The following is a 14,548-nucleotide window of genomic DNA, read 5'->3' on the forward strand; positions in this document are numbered from 1 at the left end:
AAGTGTTATTGCACAACAGTGGTTTCTTAGTCTGTTTTGTATTGTAGTGCCTTTTTAATTAGGACAGAAACTTGGAGTCCGTGCCTATTTGATAATGCAGACCAAATGCTGCCTTAACTCTGTGTAACAACTCACTCCGTCTGCTACACAGCTTTAGTTCCTACCCAGTAACATGAACAGCCATCATCATTTTGGTGATACTTACACAACTGTAATTTATATACTACCATATGTATAACTATGTCCTGCTACTGTAACATATAGTGGATCATTCTAAATGATCTAGAACATTTTATATTGAGTATTCTTTGGTTCATGGCATTTATACTGTAGATTTGTACATAGACCTGCTGCTGTTTATTCTTATTTTATCATGCGTTTACTTTCTTCCAACTTTTTAAAGATAACCCTAACCCTTATTTTCCAGCAAAGAATAATGCTTTCAAATGTAAAATCTTGCTCTTTGAGGATTATTTAAAATGAAGCACGGTATTTTTGGTCATAGCTGAGATCAACTTCAATGTATACAATATTTATTTTTATCCTACTAGTAAGCAGTCAATATGGAAATAACTACAGCTGAAGTCTAAGCTGTCGGATTCAAAAGAACCTTCCTGTTATTCATTTTCTCATAAGTAATGTCTAACTTTTAGGAATTGTTTTAATCCAAACATTTAGACCGTATTGAAATTAGGAAAACACAAGTACAGCAAAACAAAGGATTTATTTAGAAAAAACTTTAACAAGAACAAGATCACATCAGTGAGTCCGACACCGTTCTGTGTGTGTTCACGCCTGCAGCTCGTAGCCCAGCGGGTCGAGCCCTCGGTCCAGCAGAGCGAGAGATGACTCCCTCAACTTCTGCAGGAACCTCCTCAGCTCCTCCTTAGAGAACACCTGTGGGTAAACAAACAAACAAATGACAAAGAAGACAACAAGGAATTAGCTTTGGTGTAAAAAGCTAGAGATGCATGGATTTACATGCATGATGCATTAATGACTTAACGTCTGTGTTTACCTGGTATAGGCGGTGCTGGTCGGAGGAGATGATGTCAGCGAGCCGCAGCGCCTCCTGGTGTCTGGAAGAGTTCTGCAGGACGCTGAGCAGCAGGAAGCTGAGGCGAGGCAAACACAGGCAGCGCAACGCCGCCATCTGGTGGCTGCGCTCTGAATCCGGCTCCGAATCCTGAAACACAACCAGAAATCGTCAATTAAATTCCCGAGAAATTCCAACCTGAAGAACTGAACTAGGAAAATGTAGGGCTCCTAAAGCTGTCTTACAGTCCCTCAACTTATCCTCTGGTTCCTTTGAATGAAACTTGGGTTATGTTTCTTAATTCCTGGGGGTTATACGTTAATAAAAGGTCTTCATCGTGTCATAAACGGTTACCTCTCTGTTGTCGATCATCCAGCCTCCGTCCACGAACAGCAGCACGTTGTAGATCCTCTCTTTCACATCTTCAGTCAGGACGTCCAGACGGCCCGACCAGGCAGACAGGGACGACTAACACAGAAAACAATTTGATGAAGTACATATTTATATATTGTTCTGCTGGAACTAGTACTTAAGTAACAGAGCACAGATCCTGTATGTCTTTCATAACTTTAGACACGTAGTAAATACTTAAAGCAAGCTATAAACTGTGTATATTTGTACCTGGTACTCCTTCTCTCTCATCTCATTGGCTACCCTCTCTGTGAATTTGGCCTCAGGTGCAGGTGCAGGTTTCTGGGGGGCGGAGTTGCTGTGGCTGAACCAATCAGTGAACGCCTCGTGGGCTTCCTGTGGGAAAAAATTGAAGAGACATCAGAACAGACTGAAGGTACAGAGCTGGTATAATGTGAAGAATACTGATTATTTGTCAAGTTTAAAACATTAGAGGCACCGATTAATTGGATACAGGTATCATATAACCATATACATAATTAAGGTCTATAATTGAGGTTGTATGGTTATAAAAAGGTAACCGTGGAGACGCACCAGGTACGCTCTGATGCACAGGTGTTCTCTGATGGAGTTCTCGTCGTCAGCAGGGAGAGGAGTGGTCTGTCCGACCCCCGACCATTGGCAGTAGATCTCCCTCATCGAATCCTCGGGAACTTTGGAGAACACCGCCTTGGCTGCGTCGTGTTTCTGCGTGGCTGAGAGGAAAGAGAGAGACGGACAGGAAGTCAGAGAGACGCAATGCATCATGGTACTTGGAGCCAAAAGACAGACAGAATTACAGAATTTGTTTGACAGTGAATAGAAAAACTTACCCAGGAACTTCCGCATGATGGCGTTGGATTGTTTTAGCGACTCTGCGCGGTGGGCGGGGTCAAACAGCAGCCAATCAATGACGTCGATCTTCCTCAGGTCCTCCTATCAGGGCACAGCATCACAGTAACTCCACCTACTCCTCCACATACAGCTGTCTACAAACTATGTACATTTTAAAGAGGTTTTATGGATAAAACCTTTGAGTAAATCATTCATTTTTACATGTTTATATGCCACCGTGGTTATAGGTGTTGTTGATTTCTAGTATGAGATGAGCTAAAAGTGCATTATTTACCTGTAAAACCTTATTATTATTTTTTTAAAGTGTCTGTTTGTATTTAAATCTGTACCTTAGTAGTTCCGGTCTCCAGCGACTGGCTGTGGTGAGTGAACTCGGTTTCATCTCTCTCTCTCACCGTCTCCACCACCAGCTTGGTTATCGCGGCGACATCCAGACCTACACAAACCGTTTAATAATAATGTGTGTTATATTTCTGCTCTCATCGTGTGTGTTTCAGTGTTTCCGTCTCACCGGCGTCGGTGGCGAGCTGAAGGCAGCGGGGGCGGATCTCGGGCTGGGTGACGGTCTCTAGAAAGGCGGCGTACTGAACGCTGGCGAGCTCAGAGGGTAGCTGGCTGACGTAGTTAGCCACCAGGTCGGTCTGCTGGTCCCGGATCAGGAGGGAGACGTACGCCTTCAGCACATCCACACACACCTCCTCCTGGGAGAGAAACAGGAGAGTCCAAATCAAACAATATGTTGAACTTCTTGTTGAGTCAAGGAATCACCCAGGATTTATCCTCTGGGGAACATGAATGTCATTCTAATCTATCCTAAAGTTGAAAGATATTTCAGTCTGGTTGAGAGGAAGCAACCCATTTGAAAGATGCTACAGATGTTTTCTCACTTAAAAGGTTTGACAACTAATCGTCCACATTTACCTTCAGAGCCAAACCCAGAGAGCGGTAAAACAGCAGCAGGTGAGTCATGAAGCGCAGCAAGTGGGAGGGGAGGGGCTTACAGTCTGTAAGCCAATCAGAAAACTCCTCCAACAGACCTGAGAGAGAAGGAAAGAGATTTACAAAAATGATTATTTTTCCCTTTTTACTTTCTATGTTTAAAGGAGATTTCTCCTCAGGCGTCTTACCGTCGATGTCTCCCAGGATGACAAACTTCTGGATGATGTGGTAGTGCTGTTTTGTCTCCTCCAACACCCTCTACACACACACACACACACACATACATACACACAAATAAGTTTGTTTTATGTGTGTTCAGTCATGTGACTCAAAAATCAAAGTCAATGTGAAAGTCTCACCTTCAACTCACAGGCCTGAAGCTCCTCAAACACCTTCTCCATTGTCCAGCTGAAAAGAGAAACAGAGGGTGTTTTTATTTCAGTAATAACAAGTGACTTTACTTCAGAGTGTGTGTGTGTGTGTGTGTGTGTTTGTGTCGTACTTGGCCTCCAGGTATTCCCGCGGCAGTGTCTCCACTTCTTGGTGAGCCATACCCGATGACATCAGATCCTTTTCCACCAGCGAGTCCACCATAACTCTGAAGTGCGCCCACACACAGTCCTCCCACGACTCACACACTGCCAGCATCTGACACACACACACACACACACACACACACACACACGGTAAGTGTTTTACAGATCTGATTAAATACTATGAAACCCGACCCATGAAGCAACAAGGCTTCCTTACTCTGCTGACTTCTAAAAGAAATACAATCTTACCGGTTTGAGGTTTCCACTCAGGCTGGCGTAGATGGCTTTCTCGTATCTGTTCAACTGCTCCTAAACACACACACACACACACACACACACACACACACACACACACACACACACACACACACACACACACACACACACACACACACACACACACACACACACACACACACACACAGTTAACTTTTTACAGTTTATTTTTGGTGTTTGTGAGTGTGTATGTGTGAGTGTGTTTTTTACCTCCTCAGCCATCCTCCAGCAACAGGCCTTCCAGATTCCCCTTTGAGGGTTCCCTTCCACCGGCTGCAGCGCCACACTCCCTGCAGACCGAGGAGGAGGAAGAGGAGGAAGATGAAGGTAACTCCTGCACTGACACACTGTAACAGGTGTATCAATGAGGTCAAACTGGGATTACCTGAGGTCATGTTGGGGTCGTGGTATAGTTTCCATCCCTCCAGAGTGGCAGCTCTCCAGGCCTGCCCACAGCGCTTACACAGCCTCTGAGCCTGGAGACACACGGGGATGTGGATAATAAATAATACATCAATATTTCAAAGCTTAGCTGCAATCTGTAATACCGTACACATCTTCTCTAAATTTAGGATAGCTTCTTTATTCTAGGAGACTAATCTGAATTTAAAACAGCTTGTTTATGACACTTGGAGAGGGCTTTTATTTTTGAAACTAGGTCCCAATATTGTCAAAATTGTCAGAATAGCACTGAGCGCTTGGTCTTAATCTTGGCACAGGCTGTCCTTTACGAAGAGGATGCTTTAAAAACCTTTCCTTTTAAAATATGTAAATATAAAATGACCCAGAATCCTCGGCTCTCTTTTTACCTCGTCAGTCATTCCGGCTCTGATCAGGGTGAAGAGGTTCTTCATCAGACGAGCGTCGTCCTCTCTGTCCAGATCCACTAGGGGGCGCTGCTGCCGGAGAGGAGCGTCCGGGTCCTGAACACACGCACACGTTTCTTAAGGAGCTAATAAGTGCCATAATTAACAACACTCAGCTCAAACCTTTTCATCATGTGCTTTACAGGATATTAAATACATAGAACGAATTATAATTTCCACACGTCTCACCAGCTCAGTGACCAGAGGGACAGTGAAGCCGGTGCCACTCTTCCTCTTCATCTTCAGCGTATGGAGGGTGTTCTCCCTGAAACACAAACACATTTTGTTTTTAGAGAAAGAACCTGAAGATCTCAACACACACAGATGGATGTGAACTCACCAGCAGACGTTTTTGGCGTAGTACTCGATATTATCTGCAAAGTTTCCAATCTGATCCTTGGCGATGCTCTCCAGCCAATCAACGACTAGCTGCGACACAAACACAAACTCTGTAGCAGCAGTTCTGTTGAAATTAATGCTGCATCCTCGCTTTGAAGCTGGAGGAAGAAGCAGAAAAAGATGAGGGTTTGTTACCTGACTCTGTCGTATGGTGGCGTCTCGCTGGAACAGCTGCTCCACCACCACCTTCTCACTCTCACTGGGAACCTAAACACCGAGACACACGCACAACGTCATCGTTACAGCCTCCAGAAGCAGAGGATTCAGACTTCAGGTCAGTGTGTACATGATGAGTGTGTGCTGGTATTGGCTTTAGGTTCGGATGATCACTATTTGACGTTATAGATCAGTTAGGTAAATGCTTTTTTTATGCTCGAATTGGAATTGCACCAAGAAACAGACGGTGGTGGGTAGTGTGTGCCAATGTTTCAAAGTCACTCACAGCTATGTCTGTCATCATGTCATCTTCCAGCGCCAACTGGACCCGGTCCCTGCAGAAACACACGGTCGATCACTCAGAGGCAAGAACAGAGACATGCAGACACACAGGTAGGATCAGTGAGACGGGTACCTGTAGAGAGAGGTGATGAGTCTCCACGAACAGTTCTCCTGCTGCAGCAGCCAGCGAACCCCGGCTGTCTTACTGTTCTGACCTGCTCGGACTACTACAGACTCCAGCACGTCCACCTGAAACACAGAGAGAAGGTGAGAAACTACACAAACACTTCATTAGCGATACTACAGCTGCTGGTGTGTGTCTTTTAAGTACAGCCAGGCTAACGAGCAAAAATTAGCTTTGAATTTGGAGCGTACCTTGTCCTGGCAGAGCGCCTGGTAATCCTCCAGCAGCTCAAACACCGCAGTTGAAGAGTGTTTCAGAAAGGACCCGAGGAATTCTGGGAAAAGACTGGCAGCCGCTGAAAAGATGTGGAAAAATAACAGGAGGGTGTAAAAAACAACAACTAACAATGCAAAATAGTGGGTTTGGGAGCGTTTGTTTCCCTCACCAGCCTCTCCAGGGTCGTCCTCCTTCAGTAGTGCCGAGCTGAGGTTGGTGATGTCCTCCGTGAAGAAGCTGGTGTTCTCCATTCTCGAATCAGGAGAGATGTACATTTGGCTTGTCCAATCGCTGTCGTCCAAATTCTAGACACATCAATCAATTATAGAGTTACTCCTGAAGTCATTTCTTACTATTTATGCCACAATTTGATAGTTCTGCAAGACTCGATCAAAAACCCTTTAAGTGGTTATTTAAGAGTGTGTACATGTCTCACCAACTGTCTTGGTGTGTGTGTGTATCGAGGCGTTCGACCTGCTGGAGCCAAAATGGTGGAAACATCTGGAACCCTGGGAGTAACTGAGAGGGAAACACAAGAGTTGAGAGTGGGTGTATAGTCTAAATAAATAAGGAGCTCTTTAATAGTTGAGGATAGTCATTTGTGTGTGTGTGTGAGTGCATGTGTGTGCGCGTCCTACCAGCCTGTCTGAAGAGTGAAGCCGGAGAGTTCCTCATCGTGGAGCGAGCTGGTGTCACGGTGGAAGAGATGGGGCTGCTGCCGGGGGACGGGACTGAGACCAGTGCTCAGGGAAACAACAACACTGACAGCTCTGACATCGTTAATAAATACTAGAAAGGTTTTATTTTAGGTGCACCCCTCAAAAGGTTTTCCATCCCTTAAAATGTGTGCATTTCTTATTTAATCTAGGAATACAACTAAAGAGTATCTCTAGTCTTCAAGTAGTATAAAATCAGAAGAAATTAATATAAATAGTGCCCCTCCAAGGTAATGCCTTCAATGATTGTTTTATACAAACACTTTTCCAAATCCAGTAAAAAATAATCAAATTTAAAGTTAGACACACGCACACACACTGTCTTTCTCTCAGCTGCAGGATACACGCCACCTTCTTCCTCCTCCGACGGGCAGCCAGGGTCACCTCGTCATCTCGAACCACCGGAGACGGCAGCTCCTTTTGAGCCCTTGAAGACAAAAGGAGATGGTACGTGTTTGTGTATAAATACATTAGAGCTGCACAGATTAGACAGTAAAGAAAGTCACAAAGTATTACAATAATCGATTAACTGTTATATTACTAATGTGATGGAAGAGGTTGCATGACATATGTTTTACCAATGCAAAAGAACGTATTATGCATAAAGTAGGTATGATGATCAACATGTATAAAGTACATAGTACGAGAGGTAGACATTATGCATTATGGCCCATTACAGAATCATGCACATCACAGGTTGATGCGTTTACATGCTTAATGGTCACTTTGATTAGAAAGGCTAGTTTCATCTACAACAATATAAATTGTTGTCTAATACGTTGGCATTAACAATAGGAATCTGCAAAGTAGTGCAGTAAAAAAAGTGCAATATGTAAATATGAGTACAGAAAACGGAAAAAGGCAAGTAAAACACAAGTTTGTCAAAAACAATAGAGTAAATCTGCCTAGCTACAATGTGTTTGACACAATAAGACATTCATTAACTCAGCAGTTAACGACTATAAATACTTGTTATAGCATTTAACAAAACCTTTGGGTGTTACAGACAAGCACACTGTATGTTTATCTCCACTTAGTGTCTGTAGAAACACGTTATTATCATTCTGTTCAAATATGTCAACATTAGCATCTGTTAGCTTCACCATTCATAATGAACGGAGACGTTAGCCCGAGCTAACAAAGTGAAGTAGCCGCAGAGCTGGCTAAATGAAAAACATAGTTTACATACAGACATAACATATATAACTAAAGATGTCAAATAGAAGTTTAATAAATGTAATTTACCAGTCCATGGTCTTGCTGTCAATTCCCGCTTCACGAGGCTCAACAGGATTCTTCTTCGTGGGTTTTTTTACTTACTCTGTTTTGAAAACCCGGCACACTGGAGGCCATGCAGCTCAATGTTGCCCCCTAGTGTTCGGTGCTATATTGCATACTGGATATCGTGTAAAACTGTTCAAGTACAATTGATGAATTTGAAATTGGGAAACATCATGTGATATTATCATGGAAAATGTGTTTATGCTTTATTGTTTATGTTGTATATGATGCCCTGTCTTGATTTACCTCTCAAAGTGTTTTGTGTGTAGTGAGTAATTTGTTGTTGTAGATGTTAATAATCTTACACGGACAATTTGCAGTCTCTGTACATAGGGTATTTTTTAAATGTATTCCTTCAACTTTATCTAAATAGATGTGTATTCATTTAATAATATGTACCTTAATTATTTTATGTTTTCTAATTTTATTTTATTTTATTTTTTCCAAATGTTGTATTATTTTTATTTTCAAATGTTATTTTTATTCTTCTTCTCTTCTTTCTGCTGCTCTCCCTCCACTCCACTACCAGTCGCTGTTGCAGCCGGTTATTCGAAGTTAAACACGGAGGAAACAGGAACACACTGGGCGGCTTGTAACCAGAAATCACGGTTCTAATCAGCTGGAGAGCAGGGGGGAAATCCTCCGGAAAAGTAACGGGGATTCGTCACCAGTAAGGCCGGGTCGGAGCTCCGATTCCCGGATAGAGACTCTACAGCTCTCGGTGTGTGTTTGATCCTCTGGAAGTAGACAGGCGGAGGAAAAGAGGGGGGACAGATGGAAAGATGGAGACCCTAGGTAAACTTTTCCTAATGCGTGGCAGAATAAGAGACAGACAGACAGACAGACAGACAGACAGACAGACAGACAGACAGACAGACAGACAGACAGATTGTCTTCAGACTATCTTTTTAAACTAATAGCAATCTGCACTTTAATTAAGATTGTCACTTAAAGATGTAATTTCCCTCTTTTTGTGTGCATGAGTTGAATGTTGTCTGTCTATAATAAGTGTTATTCTAACTTATTTGCCAGAGCCAAAGACATATGTCCTTTATATGTAAATGTAATGGACAATTGAGTATTCTGAATCATACTTCTGAATGTAATATACTGTGTTAACTAACTGTAACACACTTTATTTAACATGCAACTCACAGTTTAATCTCCATTAGCTATTTCTATAGCTCTAACTCAGCTATTTCACTGTTAAAAACGGCAGAATGTGCTGAGAAACTCAACAAAGTACATATCTGATGTACTTGACTTGAGTTTTACACCTTTACCCCACTACTAATAAAAGGCTATTGTACTGTTCGCTTAACTAGATTAATTGACAACTATTTATAGTTAAGTGTGACATACAACTCAAAGCTAAATCACCCCTTTCAGCGTTAAATGTGGATATTAGTGTATGTTTCTTTATTGCTTTTCAATTAGAGTTATAACTGGTGGAAGTGAAGCTCATACAAACTACTTTATAGACTTTAGCAGTGTGTAACAAAGCTTAGTATTTGATAAACTGATCTGACTTGTTGGCTGTAGCTGTAATAAAGTGGAATATTAAGCCAATATTTTCCACTGAAATGAAATTAAGTAGAGATATAATTCACAAACACTAGAAAACAATTACCTAAAAGTCAGTATTTGGGTACTTGCAATCTCTATAAATAAAAGTGGTTAACCTTAGCTGTACATTCACCTACTATGACAGGGACATAATGCTTAGTAATATTACCTCATTATAACACAATATAATGAAATGTGCAAACCTCTGCACAATGAGCACATTTTCTCGTGGTTCCTTCTCAACTTTTTGCTGATCTTCCATCCGTACGTTGCATTGTTGTATTTACATAATTACTGCTCTTCTCTAAAACGCCGTCAGTTAGCATTTTGCTCAATATCTGATGGATACTGTATGAAGTTTAAACCTTCTAACTTTCTCTTTCCCGTTTGTTTTCCAGTGTTAACAGAGTAGTTGAACAAAGCTCGGATTGGGAACGCTCAGCTGAGAGACTTCCAGAACCATGGCGCAGACATTACTTAATTTATCAGCCAACGGGCGCCTCGTCGCCGGCCTGCTGGTCAACCTGCTGTCCTCCATCTGCATCGTCTTCATCAACAAATGGATCTACGTCCACTACGGCTTCCCCAACATGACCCTGACCCTCGTTCACTTCGTGGTCACGTGGCTGGGACTCTACGTCTGCCAAAAGATGGACATTTTCGCCCCGAAAAGCCTCCCGATCCGCAGGATCGTGTGGCTGGCTCTGAGCTTCTGTGGCTTCGTGGCGTTCACCAACCTTTCGCTGCAGAACAACGCCATAGGAACGTACCAGCTGGCCAAAGCCATGACTACACCCGTCATCATCCTCATCCAGACCACGTACTACAAGAAAACCTTCTCCACCAAGATCAAACTCACTCTGGTACGGAACGTTTGAGAACTAAAACCCATGTTGTTTCAAAGGCTTTGGCTTGAAAATGGAAGAATATATTCAGTTCTTCAAGGATTTAAGATTCAAAGGCTTTGTTTTTCAGATGCCCATTACATTACATCAAATGGCATTTAGATGTCTCGAGCTCCTCCAACAAAAACCCTTAAAACACTAAAATAAATATAAAAAATAAGGTGAGAAAATAGTGGAATAGAAATAATGGTGCAAGCAGGTTGCAGATATAAGAAAAATACACAAGTAAAATAGACAAAGGTGAAACAGGATGCAAAATGAAGAATAAATACTGTCATGGTATATAATTATGTGTATTTGAGCAAAGAAATGAGTACAGGAGAGAAATGCATGAAAAACATTTATGGAAGGTTTAAGAAATGTCCTCGTTTCAGTCCGAGCTCTAAAGGAAAAATATTCTCTAGTCCTTCAAGGATTTAAAGGCTTTATTTGTCATATGCACAATGGTCTCTTACGTCTCACTAATCCAACATTCAATAAGAGGAAGAGAAATCTTGCAATAAATAAAATAAAAATCCTCATTTCTGTAAAAGTTCTGCCCGTTTTGATGCAGAATCTGAGCTGTAAATGTGTTTTGTCTCCAGGTGCCGATCACATTAGGGGTGATATTGAACTCGTACTTTGACGTGCGGTTCAACCTGCTGGGGACGGTGTTTGCAACGCTGGGGGTCCTGGTGACGTCGCTGTACCAAGTGGTGAGTAAACATAGATTCAATGAAACGTTTCTGTTAAATAAACTGAAATAAAAGCAGCTTTCTCTCCTCCTTTCTCTCAGTGGGTCGGAGCTAAACAACATGAGCTGCAGGTGAACTCCATGCAGCTTCTGTACTACCAGGTGGGACTCATCATTTCATATGAAAGCTCTTGTATTGTGTCCAAAGCAGCACAAGGGTCACTTATTGCTTAATGTCTCCTGATAGAGAGGCTTATCAGTGCGTGTTATCTGCACAGTGCTCACAGCCGTCTTCCTGAGTCACGGTGACAGCAGCTTTCTACAAACACTTACTGATGTGTACTTAGAAGTAAAGGTGGGACTTGTTGACCTTAGCTTGTGACTTGACTTGGTTATTACTTCAGAGTTTATTTGGGACTTTAGGGTTTGTCCTAGGACTCTTTTTGGTACAGTTTCCCACATTCTCATAGTACTTGATGTGAGAACTTTTCTCTTTTATTCAGGACTAAACTTCAGACCTGTTGGTTTTTACTCGGGACTTGTTGACACTTAGTCACCAAAATAAGTTGGGACTTGCTGGCCTTGAGTCAGGGACCTTTCTTTATTTGGGACTAGACTTAAGCTTTATATGTTATGTTCTGGGACTTGATTTAGGTTTGTTTGGGAATTGAATTTTGACCTGGGACTTCCTGGTCTTTAATCGGGGTCTCACTTGTTGATTTGTCGACGTCCACGTAGGACTTGTTCCCCTTCATTTGAGACGTGATGGTCCAACCCTAATCTCTGTTTCCCACACAAAATACACAAACAGGCTACTCATCTGCCAATAGAAAACCAATGAAGTTCCATATGTTTGATACAGGTCAGAGCACGACCTCTGTGGCTGTAATAGTGACATGTTTTTTTAAGGTAATGACTGTTAATGACTTTTCTTTCAGGCTCCCCTCTCATCAGGCTTCCTGCTGTGCATCGTTCCCATGTTTGAGCCGCTGACAGGAGACGGAGGAATATTCGGACCCTGGTCTCTGCCTGCCCTGGTGAGACTCGACACAAACACACACACACACACACACACACACACACACACACACACACACACACACACTCAATTATATCAAAATGTCTTAGTAAACACTTTCATTAAAACTACTCCATGCTTTTATTTTGAAGGCTTAGATCATTTTGTGCCTCGTTGCTGTAGTAACAGGGTTCTGTCTCTTGTTGCCTAGGCGACAGTGCTGTTCTCAGGCGTGGTGGCGTTCCTGGTCAACCTGTCCATCTACTGGATCATCGGGAACACCTCGGCTGTCACGTATCCTCAAATAAAAGGAAGTTTGAAGACATTTGTTGGGGTCTGAAGGGAGTTAAGGGGGTTCATATTTATTGGCTTTTTACTGAAGAGGTTTACGGACTGTGTTAGTGGGGGGCTTTAAGCAGTTTCAGGGACTCAAGGGAGGTTTAAAGCATTGCATTAAGTTGAATTCAGAACCTTTTTTAGGGGTCTCTGCTCTTCATTCAGAGGGATTTAAGGGGTTCAGGTTTTTTTAAGAGGGTTTCTTGTCTCTTGTTGGTGTGTTTGGTTTTCTCTCTGAGGTTAAATGGCTTTGAGAACTTTTTTTAGGGACTTTTTCTGGGGAATGTCAAGTGTTTTTCAGGAGGAGTTTACAGCTTTGTGGCGAGCCTACTGGTTTGAGAACTTTTGGAGAGGATTTCTGGTGGTCTTTAGAAGTTCTTTGCTCTTCTCTCTGGGGTGATAATCAGGGTTGAGGGATTCTTGGTGGGGTTTATGGTCACCTTGAGGGTTTTATTTAGGAGGTTTTGTAAGGTTTCATAGTTTTGGGGGTATCTGGTCTCCTGTGGGCTTTGTGAGGATATTTATAATCTTACTTAAGGGGTTTCTTCAGTTAGGTATTAGATCTTTCACCTTCTTCTGGAACTTTTCTAGATATTATATTTCATTATTTTAGATGCTTTTCTATGTGTTGTTGTTGTTCTCTTAACTCTACTCTGCAGCTACAACATGTTTGGACATTTTAAATTCTGCATCACTCTGGTCGGAGGATACTTAATCTTCCATGACCCGCTATCAATCAACCAGGTGAGTCTCACTCTGCTGCCCTGAGGATTGAAACCAGCAGCCTCTGGCTGCGTTCCTATTATAATATGTTTCTCCCCCTCAGGCTTTGGGGATCCTCTGCACTCTGGCCGGTATTTTGTCCTACACTCACTTCAAGCTGGCCGAACAGGAGGAGGGGAAGAGCCGTCTCGCTCAAAGACCATAGGCTGGCGCACCTGTCAATCATCTGCACGGACTCCTGCCATTGGCCGACGCCTGCAGAGAACTCTTTATATATAAAAAATGTATTTTTCTAGAAGAGGAAAGATTTTCATCGCTGTCCACTCACCTCATCCCTCTTTTCACGTGGATTTTTGATCAACAAGACTCCTGCTTTAAAGGGAAAATGGGTGCTGGGAATAGAAGGTTTTCTTAACTTAATGAGACTTTAAAATGGCTGAATGAACATGCACAACAGACTTTAATTTAAAAACATATTTTTTACATGAAATCATTTCTCTAATATACCTCGACACCGTCTGAGACAATAGTCCAACTACTTTCAAGCTGTTCCTGCATTTTATTCATCAATCAATCAATTAATCAGTCAGTATTTTCTACACTTTTGAGCCAAATAACAAATAACTTCACAGATCAAAAGCTAACAAATAATAGGTTTAATGGTTTAACAGTATTTTTGTTTAGTCCTGCTCCTTTTCTCGTTCAGCGTTACTTTAATTTATGTTTTTCTTTATTTTTCACATGTTTGAATCAGTTTTTTTAAAGCTCCATCAGTCCCACCTAGCTGTGATTTCTACCATAGATTACAAAACTTTTACATTTTTCATTTCACTAAAAACTGATGTAATGACCGTTGACTTCTTTAAAACCTGCTTTTTTTGTAAAAACAATGCATCGTTTTGCATAAAATTAAAAGAGAAAGCACTGAATTAATCAAAAATAATGCCATTTGGACTCTTGTGTTTTGTGTATATTCTTAATGTGCTGGAAACATCTGGAACAGTTGCTGTTATATGCATTTAAAGTTTAAAATAGAAACGATGTTTCCCTTCGAAATTAAGGGATTTAGTAAATGGGCAAACTCTAGTAATGCACGCAGTTGGACTTATGTAAGATACTTGAGTAAATGTAGTTCAGCAGGCTGTAAACGTGCTGTAGGTGCTCATTATACAGAATGTGAACGTGGCTTCGTTCT

At 41.9% G+C, this 14,548-nt stretch overlaps 2 protein-coding genes across 3 annotated transcripts; one reads left to right on the plus strand and one right to left on the minus strand.

Moving 5' to 3' along the window:
• Positions 1–705: 705 nt before the first annotated feature.
• Positions 706–8,188, minus strand: nup107 (nucleoporin 107). Its single transcript, XM_063905791.1, has 27 exons — positions 8,097–8,188; positions 7,196–7,278; positions 6,774–6,866; positions 6,572–6,654; positions 6,305–6,440; positions 6,111–6,214; positions 5,869–5,984; positions 5,740–5,788; positions 5,433–5,504; positions 5,239–5,327; positions 5,088–5,163; positions 4,842–4,955; positions 4,418–4,508; positions 4,243–4,322; positions 4,006–4,065; positions 3,723–3,868; positions 3,580–3,628; positions 3,409–3,478; positions 3,203–3,318; positions 2,793–2,982; positions 2,611–2,717; positions 2,260–2,362; positions 1,982–2,142; positions 1,658–1,783; positions 1,391–1,504; positions 1,019–1,186; positions 706–897 (listed from the first exon to the last, which is right to left on the minus strand). Exons 1-27 carry the CDS (start codon positions 8,102–8,104, stop codon positions 790–792), a joined length of 2,712 nt encoding a protein of 903 aa, XP_063761861.1. The 5' UTR covers positions 8,105–8,188; the 3' UTR covers positions 706–789.
• On the plus strand, positions 6,925–14,301 carry slc35e3 (solute carrier family 35 member E3). 2 transcript variants are annotated; one of them, XM_063905793.1, is made up of 9 exons: positions 6,925–7,298; positions 8,662–8,853; positions 10,097–10,561; positions 11,188–11,298; positions 11,379–11,438; positions 12,215–12,313; positions 12,506–12,588; positions 13,290–13,374; positions 13,457–14,301. In XM_063905793.1, exons 3-9 carry the CDS (start codon positions 10,160–10,162, stop codon positions 13,556–13,558), a joined length of 942 nt encoding a protein of 313 aa, XP_063761863.1. In that variant the 5' UTR covers positions 6,925–7,298; positions 8,662–8,853; positions 10,097–10,159; the 3' UTR covers positions 13,559–14,301. The 2 variants fall into 2 exon arrangements, with proteins under 2 accessions (XP_063761863.1, XP_063761862.1); XM_063905792.1 differs by having other exon boundaries at positions 7,170–7,298; positions 8,662–8,927.
• The last annotated feature ends 247 nt before the right edge of the window (positions 14,302–14,548 follow it).

Source organism: Eleginops maclovinus, chromosome 17, assembly GCF_036324505.1.
Source record: "Eleginops maclovinus isolate JMC-PN-2008 ecotype Puerto Natales chromosome 17, JC_Emac_rtc_rv5, whole genome shotgun sequence".
Taxonomy (NCBI): Eukaryota; Metazoa; Chordata; class Actinopteri; order Perciformes; family Eleginopidae; genus Eleginops; species Eleginops maclovinus.

What these genes read in the sequence shown, in the direction of transcription:
- slc35e3 (XM_063905793.1), top strand. Translation starts at nt 10,160, where the DNA reads ATGGCGCAGACATTACTTAATTTATCAGCCAACGGGCGCCTCGTCGCC. An exon ending in TGACGTCGCTGTACCAAGTG is followed by an intron (nt 11,299 to 11,378) that starts GTGAGTAAACAT and finishes CCTTTCTCTCAG; the next exon opens with TGGGTCGGAGCTAAACAACA. An exon ending in CCTGGTCTCTGCCTGCCCTG is followed by an intron (nt 12,314 to 12,505) that starts GTGAGACTCGAC and finishes CTTGTTGCCTAG; the next exon opens with GCGACAGTGCTGTTCTCAGG.
- nup107 (XM_063905791.1), bottom strand. An exon ending in TGAGTGGAAACCTCAAACCG is followed by an intron (nt 3,869 to 4,005) that starts GTAAGATTGTAT and finishes TGTGTGTGTCAG; the next exon opens with ATGCTGGCAGTGTGTGAGTC. An exon ending in CATCATGCGGAAGTTCCTGG is followed by an intron (nt 2,143 to 2,259) that starts GTAAGTTTTTCT and finishes CTTTCCTCTCAG; the next exon opens with CCACGCAGAAACACGACGCA.